Source organism: Mirounga angustirostris, unplaced genomic scaffold (assembly GCF_029215605.1).
Source record: "Mirounga angustirostris isolate CCGP_5_RB_7025 unplaced genomic scaffold, mMirAng1.0.hap1 SCAF_7, whole genome shotgun sequence".
NCBI classification, from domain to species: Eukaryota; Metazoa; Chordata; class Mammalia; order Carnivora; family Phocidae; genus Mirounga; species Mirounga angustirostris.
In genome coordinates, this window is record NW_026991715.1 from 59,695,195 (window position 1) to 59,709,081 (window position 13,887).

The 13,887-nt window shown below is 34.7% G+C and overlaps 1 protein-coding gene across 10 annotated transcripts in view; it reads right to left on the reverse strand.

Moving 5' to 3' along the window:
* The window catches only part of AP3B1 (adaptor related protein complex 3 subunit beta 1), a 321,148-nt gene that overhangs the window by 272,275 nt on the left and 34,986 nt on the right, over positions 1-13,887 (reverse strand). For all 10 annotated transcript variants that reach the window (XM_064596275.1, XM_064596274.1, XM_054512544.2 and 7 more), the window contains exons 2-3: positions 13,403-13,478; positions 924-998 (exon numbers count right to left, since the gene is read on the reverse strand). In XM_064596275.1, coding sequence (XP_064452345.1) covers positions 924-998; positions 13,403-13,478 — 151 coding nt within the window. The remainder of the gene's footprint in view (positions 1-923; positions 999-13,402; positions 13,479-13,887) is intronic.

Below are 13,887 nucleotides of genomic sequence, written 5' to 3' on the forward strand. Positions count from 1 at the left end.
ACTACCTTCTATTATTTTAAAAACAAGCCATTTGCTCAGGATCAATCTCTTATCCCCTTCACTGAACTCTTCATTCTACTCATCTTACTCAATGGTTTCTACACTGGCTCTTATTTTTCTTTTGTACTCTATCAAAAGTCATTAGTCCATCTGACCCAATATTACCTTGGCCTCAAAGTTCTTTGAATTTCTGTTTCAAACACCACTTACAAACCCACACAGAGACAAGTAATTGAAGGCTCACAATACACCCTGCTGTACAGAGGCAGGGTATACCAGAGCTAAAATGTCTCAAAAAGAACACTACATATGGAGTGATAATACTTGGGTTCAAACTCTGCCCTTATACTGCATGAACTTAGGTCTGTTTCACTGGACATGTGCTATCTTAAAATTAAGTCCCTAGAGCAGAATTTCAAGTAAACTTGTTTCTAAGAATACACAACAAATTACCACCATTCACCATGTGAATTAATCTCATTTACTTTTCACATTCTCTGTCCAAAAATCTGTTTATTTAAGATTATGGACATTTTAATTATAATAAAAAATCTAGTGATACTTAAGGATCTTATGCTATACTTAAAAGTAACTGAAAAGTATGATTCTTTTACAACAAAAGGAATCATGAAGATTATGAATCAAAATAGCACCTCAAGGGGCACCTGGGTGGCTCAGCCAGTCGAGCGATTGAGCATCAGACTCTTGGTTTCGGCTGGGGTCATGATCTCAGGACTGTGGGGTCAGGCTACGCACTCCGCAGTCTGTCTAAGATTCTTTCCCCTCCTCCCTCTCTCTCCCTCCCCCTCTACTCTTACCAACCCCAACCCCACCGGTTCAGTGTACATGTGTGCATGCTCTCTCTCACTCTAAAATAAATAAAACAATAAAATCTTAAAAAAAAAAAAAAAAAAAAACAGTACCTCAATATTTTTACTGGCCACATTCTTCACAACAGCAGGAAACAGTTCAGATGCATTTTTCCCTTTTGCAATCATCTGAAGGATAAAAGTAGAGTATTAGAGGTGAAACCTTTGTAAAATGAGTCATTTGAAAATAAAACATAAATTCTACATACATTAAATATTTAGAAAATAGAATCAACAAATTAGCTATGGAATTAACAGGCCTTTTTGAGTTATTACTTATCTCAACTATCTGCATCAAAGAACCAATGACTTGTATATCAATATAAATATACAAATACACAGACACATTAAAGAAGAAATATATAGTAATTTAAGAGATATAATAAAATATCTACAGTAGTTTTCTCTGGCTAATGAGGGTGTAAATAATTTTTAAATATTTATACTGCCCTTTATTTCCCAGGTTCTTATATTAAAATTATACTGCATTTGCAATGGAGGTGGGGGGGTGGAATAAATGTTATTTTGAACAAGCTATTTCTCCCCTGGCTTTCTTTTCAAGGGTTCCCCTACTTCTCCAATCACTACTTTTCAAAGTTCCCTTCACCAAGTCCTCTTCTCTGCCCACTAAAGTTCTGTGCACCACCATCTTTTCAGGCTACACTATTCTACAATCTCTGAAACTCCTAACATTTCATTCACCTTCAGGACTTAACTCTCACCACTATGGGGATCAATTCCCCAAACTCTAAGCCCCAGTTCCACTTCTATAATTGGACATCATTAGATGTCTCTCTCATCTCAAACTTGCTGTCTAAAACCAAACTTATTTCTCATGATAAAATGGCACTCATGCTAGAACTTCCTATTTCCACCAATTTTCCCAGATACCAGAAACCACAGAACTTTCTTCTCAAATCTACAAAATAACTAGGTCCCGTTGTGATTTCTCTGTACAATCACATTAATCCTTTCTCACTGTTACTATCCTGAACTAGGTCACTATCACCTCATAAAGGACCTTTTCCAACAGTCTCCCACTCCTGTCCATAATGTACATCACTGACAGTTTCAACCCTGACTGCCTAGGAACCCAAACTACTGGGCACCTGGGTGGCTCAGTCGGTTAAGCGTCTGCCTTCAGCCCAGGTCATGATCTCAAGGTCCCAAGATCGAGTCCCGCATCAGGCTCCCTGCTCAGCGGGGAGTCTGCTTCTCACTCTCCCTCTACCCCTCCCCCTGCTCATGCTCTCTCTCTCAAATAAATAAAAATCTTTAAAAAAAAAAAAAGAATCCAAACCATTTCACTTAATATTAAACGCCCTCAGTTTGCAAGATCCCTTTTAAGCGCATCAATCATTATTGTTCTACACAAATGCTACTATCAAAATAAACTGACCTACCACTACCAGAACATTCTCTGGCTCCTCCATGCCTGTACTCATATCACACCCCCAACTCAATTCTTTTTACTTTTTTTTTTTTTTAAAGATTTTATTTATTTATTTGACAGACAGAAACACAGTGAGAGAGGGAACCCAAGCAGGGAGAGTGGGAGAGGGAGAAGCAGGCTTCCCACGGAGCAGGGAGCCCAATCCCAGGGCCTTGGGATCCTGACCTGAGCCGAAGGCAGACACTTAACAACTGAGCCACCCAGGCGCCCCAATTCTTTTTACTTTTCACGTTCCTCCCAAATTCTAATCACTCTCCCTTCCTAGAGTAATCTCCTAATACCTGGCCTACCATGTCATCCAATTCTCTAATTTCCTCTAGTATTTTTTAATCTACACTTTTCATTTGGAATTTTCTATGTGCTATGTTTTATTTCTATTTATTTTAGTTGTATGTCTACCTATATCCCCATTTCCTTTACTCTCATTCCCAGAATATATCTTCATGTCTATTAATAGTCAAGACTTTGATAGCTACAAAATAAAGTTTAAACTATAATTTTCTGGAAAGGGATTCTATATGAATTATACACTCTATCTAGGAAACTACCTAAAAATTATGGAAACTATTAGTTTTATAAATTTATGACAAATGTTTTACAACATTTTATAACATTGAGCATTATAATCCCAGTTAGCAATTTCTCAATAAGACCCTTCTACAGGATAGTTTAAAAATACTCTAAAACAAGCTAGTCTTTTATATTCTATTTCCTTACCTGTCATATTATGACTTGAATATTTTGGTTTTTTTAAAAGATTTTGTTTATTTGAGAGAGAGAGCACAAGTGGGGAGAGGGACAGAGGCAGAGGGAAAAGCAGACTCCCCCCCCACCCCACCCCCGCCAGAGCAGGGAGCCTGAAGCAGGGAGCCTGGGACTCCAGGATGATAACCTGAGCCGAAGGCAGACGCTTAACTGAATGAGCCACCCAGGCACTCTGACTTGAGTATTTTGTAAACCTGTTTTACTGCAGGTAAAACATCTTTGTATGATTTTTTCACCTCCCTCAATTCTCTCATCTGTAAAATAAGGAGAGAGGGATCAAATGTTCTCTAGAGCCCATTGTTTCAGTTATTCAATGACTACCAGAAGTCAGAGATCCTGTCCTATTATATCCTATTCTAAGTATTCCCCAACTGTTCTACAGAACACTATTCAAAAAAATGTTAACAGATGACAGAAGAAAAAAGCCTACAGTCAAATTCATTTAACAAATATTTGCTGAGAGAGCACTACATGCCAGGGACTATTGCAGGCCTTGATGATACAACTGTGAACAGTACATAATCCCTGCCCATTAGAGCTTACCTTCTAATGGGGGTGAGGAACAATAAATAAATAAATAGAATATGTGAGATGGTAAAAGAGAGTACTGTGGGGGAAAAAAAGGACTGTATGAGAAATGGAAAGTGCTAGGGATGGGAGCTGCCCTTTTGTTTAGTGTTTTCCTAGTATATATTTCCCATCCTTATATTTTTAATCTATGTATGTCTTTATACTAAAAGTGGGTTTTTCCCTGGGGCACCTGGGTGGCTTAGTCAGTTAAGCAATTACCTTCGACTCAGATCATGATCCCAGGGTCCTGAGATCAAGGACCACATCGGGCTCCCTGATCAGCAGGGAATCTGCTTCTCTCTCTCTCTCTCTCTCTCTGCCCCTTCCCCCAACTAGTGCTCTCTATCGCTCTCTTTCTCCCTCTCTCAAATAATCTTAAAAAAATAAATAAAAGTGGGTTTCTCCTAGAGAATATATACTTGCATCTTGATATTTTCATCTAATCTGACAATATCTTTTAGTTGTTGACTTTAGATCACTCAAATTTAATATAATTATTGATGTGGTTAGATTCAGGTCTACAGTTTTATTACCTGTTTTCTGTTTACTGTCTGTGTTTTGTTTGTCTGACCACTGTCATTCCCATTATTTGGGAGCATCTAAATATTATTTTAATTTTTATATTGATTTTTTGGCTGTATATTTTTGTTTAACTTTTAGTGGTTCTTCCTCTAGAGGGATTATTAGATAGATAGACAAATCAAGATACAGCAAGTCTTTCACAGTCTACTTAGTGCTAATACTGAACCAGGTCAAATAAAATGTAGAACCCTTACAACCATATGGGCCCTTTTAATCCCACCTTCCTGCTAGCCTTTATATTACAGCTATAATATATACTATATCTATATCCATTTAAAACCTCTCAGTATAACCTATAAAGAATAAAATTAGTCCTTTATGCTTACCAAATACAGTACACCCTTGAACAATGCAGGGATTGTGGGCACCTACCCACAGACTTGAATATCCACATATAATTTCTGACTCCTCCCCCCAAATTAACTACTAATAGCCTACTGTTGCCTGGAAGCCCTATTGATAAGATAAACAGTTGATTAACATATATTTTACATGTCGTATGTGTTATATACTGTATTCTTACAATAAAGCTAGAAAAAAATATTAAAACCATAAGAAAAATAATCATAAAGGGAAAATGCATTTACAATACTATACTATAAAAATAACATGTATAAGTGGACCCATGCAATTCAAACCTCTGTTGTTCAGGTGTTACCTCTACTTTCTTTCAGTACTTTGAAGATGTTCCAGGGGTGCCTAGGTGGCTCAGTCAGATGAGCATCCAACTCTTCAGTTCAGATCATGATCTCAGAGTTGTGAGATCACTGAAAATGTGCTTACAATTCTCTCTCTTCCTCTATCTGCCCCTCCCCTGCTCTCTCTCTCTCTCTCTCTTTCCCTCCCTCTCAATCAATCAATAAAATAAATGTGTTCTATTGTCTTCTGGCTGCATGGTTTCTCATGAGAAATATGGAGTTATTCAAATCACTGGTCCTTGTATGTAATGTATCATTTTTTTCCCCAAGTACTTTCAAGATTATTTCTTTATTTTTGATTTTCCACAGTTTAATTGCTTTGTGTTCAGGCATGGTTTTCTTTGAGTTTATCCTGACTGGGGTATTCTGAACATTTCATCACAAATTTATGTCATTCATTAATTTGGGTAGTTTCCAACCATTATTTCTTCAAGTATTTTTATTGCCCCAATCTCTTTCTCTTCTTTTGAACATATTTGTTAGATCTTTTGGTATTATCCAACAAAACCCTGAGGCTGTATTCATTTCTTTTTGTTTTTATCTGTTCTGCAAATTAATTTCTAATGATCTGTCTTCAACTTCTGGTTCTTTCTTCTGTTATATTCATTTTGCTATTGAGTCAATCCAGGACATTTTTTATGTCAGATATGATTAAAAAAAAAAAAAAGATACCAGATTATTTGAGATATGACAGAAATTTCAACATATTTCTACATGATGTAGTTCATGTGAGATACTTTGGAAAAAAGCTACCAGTTAGTTTCTACCTGGATAATAAGTGAATATAGGAGACCCCCTTCCCTAGCATAACTTACCATCTAATCATAAATGGTCCTAATATTACTTACTACCGAAGTATAAGACAAGAGAAATGTCCAGTCAAGTCCTTTATCCATTTTCAATTGGGTTGTTTTTTTAGATGTTGAGTTGTATGAGTTCTTTACATATACTGGATATTAATTCCTCTATGATGGGAGAATGGTTTTTTATAGATTTCAAAATATTTTTTCCCATTCTGTGGGTTGCCTCATCAACTGCTGCATATGATGCACAAAGATTTTAATTTTGATACAGCCCAAATTATCCATTTTTTTCTTTTGTTGCTTTTTCTTGAAACCTTTGACAAATCTAATGTCATGAAGTTTTTGCCCTATGTTTTCCTCCATAAGTTTTATAGTGTTAGCTCTTATATTTAAGTCTTTAATTCATTTTGCCTTGTTTTTTATATATATAGATATATAGAGATTTATATTATGAGGCAGAGGTCTAAATTCATTTTCTTGCAGGTGGATATCCAGATTCCCAACACCATTTGTTGAGGAATATCCTTTCACCATTGAATGGTCTCTCACCCTTGTCAAAATCATTTGATCTTATCATATATGGAAGGGTTTATTTCTGCATGGTCTATCAGGTATATATGTCTGTCTTTATGACACTACCACACTGTTTTGATTACTCATAGCTTTGAATTAAGTTTTCAAATCAGGAAGCGTGAAACTTATAACTTCTTCAAGAATGTTTTGGCTATTCAGGATTCATATGAATCTTAGGATAGATTCTTCTGTTTTTGCAAACACCACCACTGGGAATTTGATGGGAATTACACTAAATACATACTCACTTTGATACTGACATCTTAACAATACCAAGTCTTCCAATCCATGAATAGAGGATGTCTTTCCATCTATTTGTGTCTTTTCTTATTTCTTTCAGCAACGTTTTACAGTTTTCAAGGAATGAGTCTTCTGGCCCCTTGGTAAGTTTATTCCTAGGTATGTAATTCTTTTTGAAGCTTTATACTGTAAATGGCACTATTTTCTTAATTTCCTTCTTGGACTGTTCGTTGCTAGTGTATAGATGCAACTAATTGTCTAATTGTTATGTGTTGATTTTTTTATGCTGTAATTTGGCTGAATTCATTTATTTTAAAAATTTTTGGTAAAATATTTAGTTTTCTAAATATGAAATCATGTTGTCTGTGAACAAAGATAATTTTAGTTCTCCCTTTGCAATTTGGATGCCTTTTACTTCATTTTCTTGCCTAACTGCTCTGGCTAAAACTTCCAACACTATATTGAACAGAAGAGACAAAAGCAAGCATCCTTGTCTTTTTCCTTATTGAAGAAAAAAAGCTTTCAGTCTTTCACCACTGACTATAATGCCAGCTGTGGGTTTTTCATTTATGGCCTTTAGCATTATGTTGGGTCAGTTTCTTTCTAGTCCTAGTCTGTTCAGTGTGTTTTATCATGAAAGATTATTAAATTTTGTCAAATTCTGTTTCTCTATCAATTGAGATGATCATGTGGTTTTGTGCCCCTTCATTCTGCTAATGTGGTATATTACAATGATTGACTTCCGTATGTTGTTCATGTTCTATAAATAATAATAATCTAGATCCAAAAATCCATTTTTATTTTTTTTAATTTATTTTTTTTTTTAAAGATTTTATTTATTTATTTGAGAGAGAGAATGAGATAGAGAGCATGAGAGGGGGGAGGGTCAGAGAGAGAGGCAGACTCCCTGCTGAGCAGGGAGCCCGACGTGGGACTCAATCCCGGGACTCCAGGATCATGACCTGAGCCGAAGGCAGTCGCTTAACCAACTGAGACACCCAGGCGCCCCACATTAATTTTTAAAGTCAGGAAGACAAAGAGGAGAAATTGTGCTTTTCTAAATTTTAATTGTCTTCATTTTTCACAGTAGTAAAGATGGTTTATTTTTTTGGGGCACCTGGGTGGCTCAGTTGGTTAAGCGACTGCCTTCGGCTCAGGTCATGATCCTGGAGTCCCGGGATCGAGTCCCGCATCGGGCTCCCTGCTCGGCAGGGAGTCTGCTTCTCCCTCTGACCCTCCCCCCCCCTCTCATGTGCTCTCTCTCTCATTCTCTCTCTCTCAAATAAATAAAATCTTTAAAAAAAAAAATGGTTTATTTTTAAAAGTTCAAAACTTTCAATTTATAAATACTGGCTAATTTAAAAGGAAAGAAGGAAGGGGGAAGGAAGAAGGAAAGGGGGAAGGGAAGGGAAAGGAGAAGCAAGAAAGACAGATCTTGCAGTTTCAGACCCAAATGCAACTCTTAAAAATCAGCAACCAAGAATAAATGAAGAAAGAGAAAAAGAACTGATCCTTGATTTATATCCCAGAAAGTAATAGTGGAGCAAAACTGAGAGAAAACTCACTAAGGTGCTGTATCACTACTAAAAACTCAGGCCTGCTTATGGAACTGGTCCTGATGACTATTAACATGGCAGAAAAATCTTGGCCCTTTAAGCAATTTCCAACCCAAAAACAACAAAAAGATGCCAGGATCAGCCACAAGGTGAATCCTTTAAAGTATACCCACAACTGAAACATTTTTGTTGAAGGAAGGAAGAGAGGAATTAGCAATGCCCAGAAAGCTTTAAACCAGAATGTTTATTATACATTAACTGGAGACAGTAAAAATTACACATTATTAGTTTCTTCTTCTTAAATGGGCTTTCTCATTTTTTCCACAATAATAATGTACCATTTGTATTTGGCTTAAGATCCTTTAAAAAATATTTACAAAAACATCTGGAACTTTGAAACTACTTTTAATTTTCTTAGGGTCAATAATATCCAACCAAATACCTTGGAATATGTATGACTATGAAATAAGATAACAAAACTCTAGGAATTTTAAGAATTTCATCATGAGATTTGCTCATTATCCCATAACTAGAAAGCCAAGTAAATTAATGTGAGGAAGACCTTCAACATCTAACACCTGCTAAAAGAAAATACACCAAAGATTCAATACACCGAAGATTTCGATATTCCATTCCTTCAAGGACTCCAGATAGTCAACTCAACAGTATTTTAGCTAAAAAGCTTATTACTAATTCACTATATGAAACAATACATTACAAATTCTCCTTAGTCCACCACATTTCACCAAGCCAAGATAAAACATGGGACATGTGAAATAAACATTAGACACATATTTTTCAGAAATATTAAGAAAAATAATGTATAAGTGCTTCAACTTGAGTCCTGCTGTGTAATAAGTGACCATAGGATTTTGAAGTAGGCAGCTTTTCTCCCCTAAGGATGCTCTGGTACAGATGAGACTTTGCTTAATATATGAAACATTGGAAACATGATTCTAAGTCTCAGATATCACCAAAGAAAGATAATAAAATAAACTGTAACTATCATTATGGTTTCTCAATGTTAGATGTTGCTGAAAAGATTCTCTACTGAATCACAGGATTACCAACTATGAAAGATAGTTAGATATGCATTGCCAGCACTTCGATATATTTTAGAAAATAATGTAGTAAAATACCCAACATTTAAAATTTTGGCAGATTAAATTCAGAAATCTTTAAATGATGAAAAGACCTGAAAACTACTCTGCAATTGTATAGAGTGATAAAAACCCATTTTCAGGTCTCATGAAATATAAATTATAAAGAGAAATTTAAATTTAAAATTTACATTAAGAAACTACAAGAAACTTTGAAGCCAATATAAAATTCTGACTGAATGACCTCCAGGAAGCTACTTCTAGCCAAAAGATGTTTTGAAATGATACACACACACACACACGAACAGAAAAATTTCTAAATGATTTTAAAAGCTTCCACATAGAAATATGGTACTATTTAGAAATCAAATTAAAAACTGGACAAAAGTAGGGGCACCTGGGTGGCTCAGTCGTTAAGCGTCTGCCTTCGGCTCAGGTCATGATCCCAGAGTCCTGGGATCGAGCCCCGCATCAGGCTCCCTGCTCGGCGGGAAGCCTGCTTCTCCCTCTCCCACTCCCCCTGCTTGTGTTCCCTCTCTCGCTGTCTCTCTCTGTCAAATAAATAAATAAAATCTTAAAAAAAAAAAAAAAAAAACTGGACAAAAGTAAAGGTGAACAAATGATTGCTCTTAACAGCTCACAGAAAAAATTTCAAGTAAAATAACTATTAGTTACTTAATAAAAAGGGGAATTAGCAAACACTAATTGCTCACTGAAAATTAAAATATATCATTCAATAAATAGCATTCAAAAACACAAAGTATTTAGATAAAGTATTAACAAAATAATACAACTTAAAATTTAACACTAAAAACTATAATATAATACACTATTGAGAGAAATTAAAGATGACCTAAACAAGTGAAGAAATAGAATCATGATCATGGGTCATAAGGCAAAATACTGTTAAAATGTTAATTCTCCCAAAATTGATCTATTACAGAGTTAACGCAATTCCAACATAGAGCCCAGTAGGCTTTTTCTACATATAAAAAAATGAGTTAAAAATATTTTAAAATAAATATAAATCTCCCATAATTTCCCGACGCAATTATCTATCCAGAAAATCCAAGCATAGGAAACTAAAAAACTGTTAGAGATAAGAAGAGAGTTCACTGAGGAGGCCAAATACAGAACACAAAAAGTCATTTGTCTTCCTATATACCATTAATAATTAATGTTAAAAATATAATGAAGGGGACCATTCATAATGGCCATCAAGATTTAAAAATACATAGAAATGAATCTAACAAGGAATGCACAAGATCTCTATGATAAAAACTACAAAATATAAACATAATGCTACTGAAAGACAGGGAAAGAGGGAAGAAAGAAGGGAATATATTAATTCCATATTATCCTAATCAAAGTTCAAAAACAATTTTTAACAGAACTTGAGAATTTGGTTCTAAAATTTAACTAGAAGATGAAACTTTTACTTTTTATGCCTCAATATTATTTGAAAATTTACATATATATTTACATCACTGTATAATGAAGAATAACTTTTTTCAGACTTATTGAGATATAATTGACATATAACATTGTGTACATTTATAATGAAGTATTACTTCAAGCCTCTTAGAATAACTATCACCAAGAAGACAAGAGATAACAAGTGATGGCAAGGATGTAGAGAAAAGAGAATCCTTTCTACTGTTAGTGGCAATGTAAATTGGTACAGCCACCATGGAAAACAGTATGGAGGCTGCTCAAAAAAATTAAAAATAGAACTATCATATGATTCAGCAATCCCATTTCTCAGTATATATCCAAAGGAAATAAAATCACTATCTCAAAGAGATATCTATGCTCCCATGTTCATTGCAGCATTATTCACAGTAGCCAAGATACGGAAACAACCCAAGAATCTGTCCACAGATAAATGGATAAAGGTGATACAGATATATAGATATAATGGAACACTATTCAGCCATGAGAAAGAAGGAATCCTGCCATTTGTGACAAAATGGATAGATCCTGAGGGCATATCTTCATCCTTTTTATCACAACCATTTCCCTTATTTATGTTGAAAAGCTCACCTTCACTACATTCTTCCAGCTACATAATTAGAGTCTCTCAAAAAATGGCCATGTCACCATTCCCACAGTTGGCTATTTCTTTATAACTCCATTTACATTGTACCTGATTTTCATTTCCAATGTTACCACTTTTTTAAAAAGATTTTATTTGTCAGAGAGAGAGCACAAGCAGGGGGACCAGCAGGCAGAGGGAGAAGCAGGCTCTCCGCTGAGCAAGGAGCCCCATGAGGGACTTGATCCCAGGACCCTGGGATCATTACCTAAGTTGAAGGTAGATGCTGAACTGACTGTGCCACCCAGGTGTCCCAAATGTTATCACTTTTTATTTCTTTGCCGCATTTTCATCTTTGTTGACCAAATCTCTCTTTCATTATCGATTTTTGTAAAATGTCAAGTGGGTTTCTCACCAGGAAGCAAGGAGGGAACACAACTACATGTTTTGCTGTCTGTACATACACCAAGTAATGTACACAGTGACAAATCAATAAAAGACTTTGAAAGAAGTAACATGACTGGTCAATGATCATGATGTATATTTGTTATCTACATAGTGAGCTGTGAATTCAAGAGTTACTGGTGAAGTTTGTACATTACACAATTACTATGTTAACATGCCCTGGTAACTGAAATTTGAACCATGTTGTTGTGGGATTGGTGTTATTTAACTAAACTGTGTTAACTGAAATCTGTGTGTTATCAAAGCCATGCAAAGCAAGAACTACCTGTCCATAAATGTAATTATTTATATAGCTTAACATTAACAACTGAAAAATTTATAAAGAATCTTGAACATGTCCCCTACATTACCAAATGACATAAACCGGAATGTAAGAATCAAGTAACCTGCAGGTGTTCTACAGATACAGTTAGTCCTTAACTTTTATAAATCTGATTTTTATAACAAGTCACCCTTAAATGAACATATTGATACCTATAATCATCTTTCATAAATGGGATTTGAATTTAATATACCAAGAAAAGAAAGGATATTTCAAACTCTCATATGGTGGCATTTCCTGCTGGAAAACAGTATTGTTTCAGTTGTGTTGTCACCTTATTATAAGAGTTTATTTGTGCAATTATACAAATATATTACATTTTGACATTATATAAAACTATGTGACAAATAAAATCAGCAATGGTGGTGATGAACAGCACAGTAGCAATGAGAAAGACAGGTTTTGTGAATTTAATTCCACTGAGAAAAAATCAAAACTCTTTAGCATTAGACAGCCACTGAGTTAAACAGTGTTTTCACTGTGAATGTAAAAAAAAAAAAGAATGCAAAAAAAACCCTCGAGTGCATATAATACAAACTGCGAAAATATTTTATTAAAAATTTCATATATAATTAGGAATTGCATTATATTTTTAGCTCTCTGACAAATGATTCTAATAACTTTCAGTCAATTGTTTGAATTTTACATTACAACTGAAAACTGGTGAATGTTCTTGCATTTACTAATATTCATTAGCACTTCTATGATACGGGGCATCTGAGTGGCTCAATCGGTTAAGCGTCTGCCTTCGGCTTGGGCCCTGATCTCAGGGTCCTGGGATCAAGCCCTTCATTGGGCTCCCTGCTCAGCGGGGAGTCTGCTTCTCCCTCTCCCTCTGCCCCCACCCCTGCTTGTGCGCTCTCTCTCTCAAATAAATAAAATAAAATAAAATAAAAAAGAACTTCTATGATACTAAATTGAATAAAGCATTGGTATTGGTAGCAAGGGAATTTGAAACACAGAAGAATGCTCACAATTTTTAGGCCATTAAATGACACAAGAAAATCCTTCAGCTAATCTACAATCCCTCCATGTAAGAAGTCAAAATATTGTTGTATATAATCCTATTTTGTCTTCAAAATGATTACTTCTTTCTATCTCAGAGGAGAAATATCTTGATATTAGAGATAGGGAAATTAGAACACAGAAAAGACGGAATTAAAACTCAAGTTCTGAAAACAAAAACAAAAACAAAACTCAAGTATCTGAACTGTGACACTCCAAACTTCTTCCAAAACATTTTAGACAGGAAATATTAATATAAAGGGAAAATGAGATGTTTGATTTGGTACTTAATATATTATTTAACACATATTTAATATAATCACTACATGTCCCTTTTCCAAAATTGAAATGATCTATTTTACCTACCCCAACAATCCGTTTCATAGCATCCAACTTAGCAGAATCTTTGTTGCTCTCCAACATTTGCTTTAGATCTTCATTCCTATATAAAAAAAAGAAAAAAATTCCATTATTTCAATTTTTTACATTATATAGCTATTAAAATATTTCTTAAAAATTAGAAATAATGAACAATATTAGAAAACTGCATTCTTACATGTAATTAAATATATATTTTTCATCTACTCTACAAATATTGAAGTGCTACATTGTAATGAAGCCCATCAATCATACAAAACTATAAAATTGTACCTCACTTCTGGGCAAAATATTTCTATATGAACATAGGAATAAAGATTCTCTCATCTCAAAATCTCTTCTGCATAATCATGAGAAAAAAAAAAAAAGAAAAATCTTTGAATCACCACTAAAATATTTTCATAAGCCAGAAAGTAAGAATTTTCTTTTCTCAAGAAAGAACACTCATTAAAGAAAGACTGTCACTCACACCA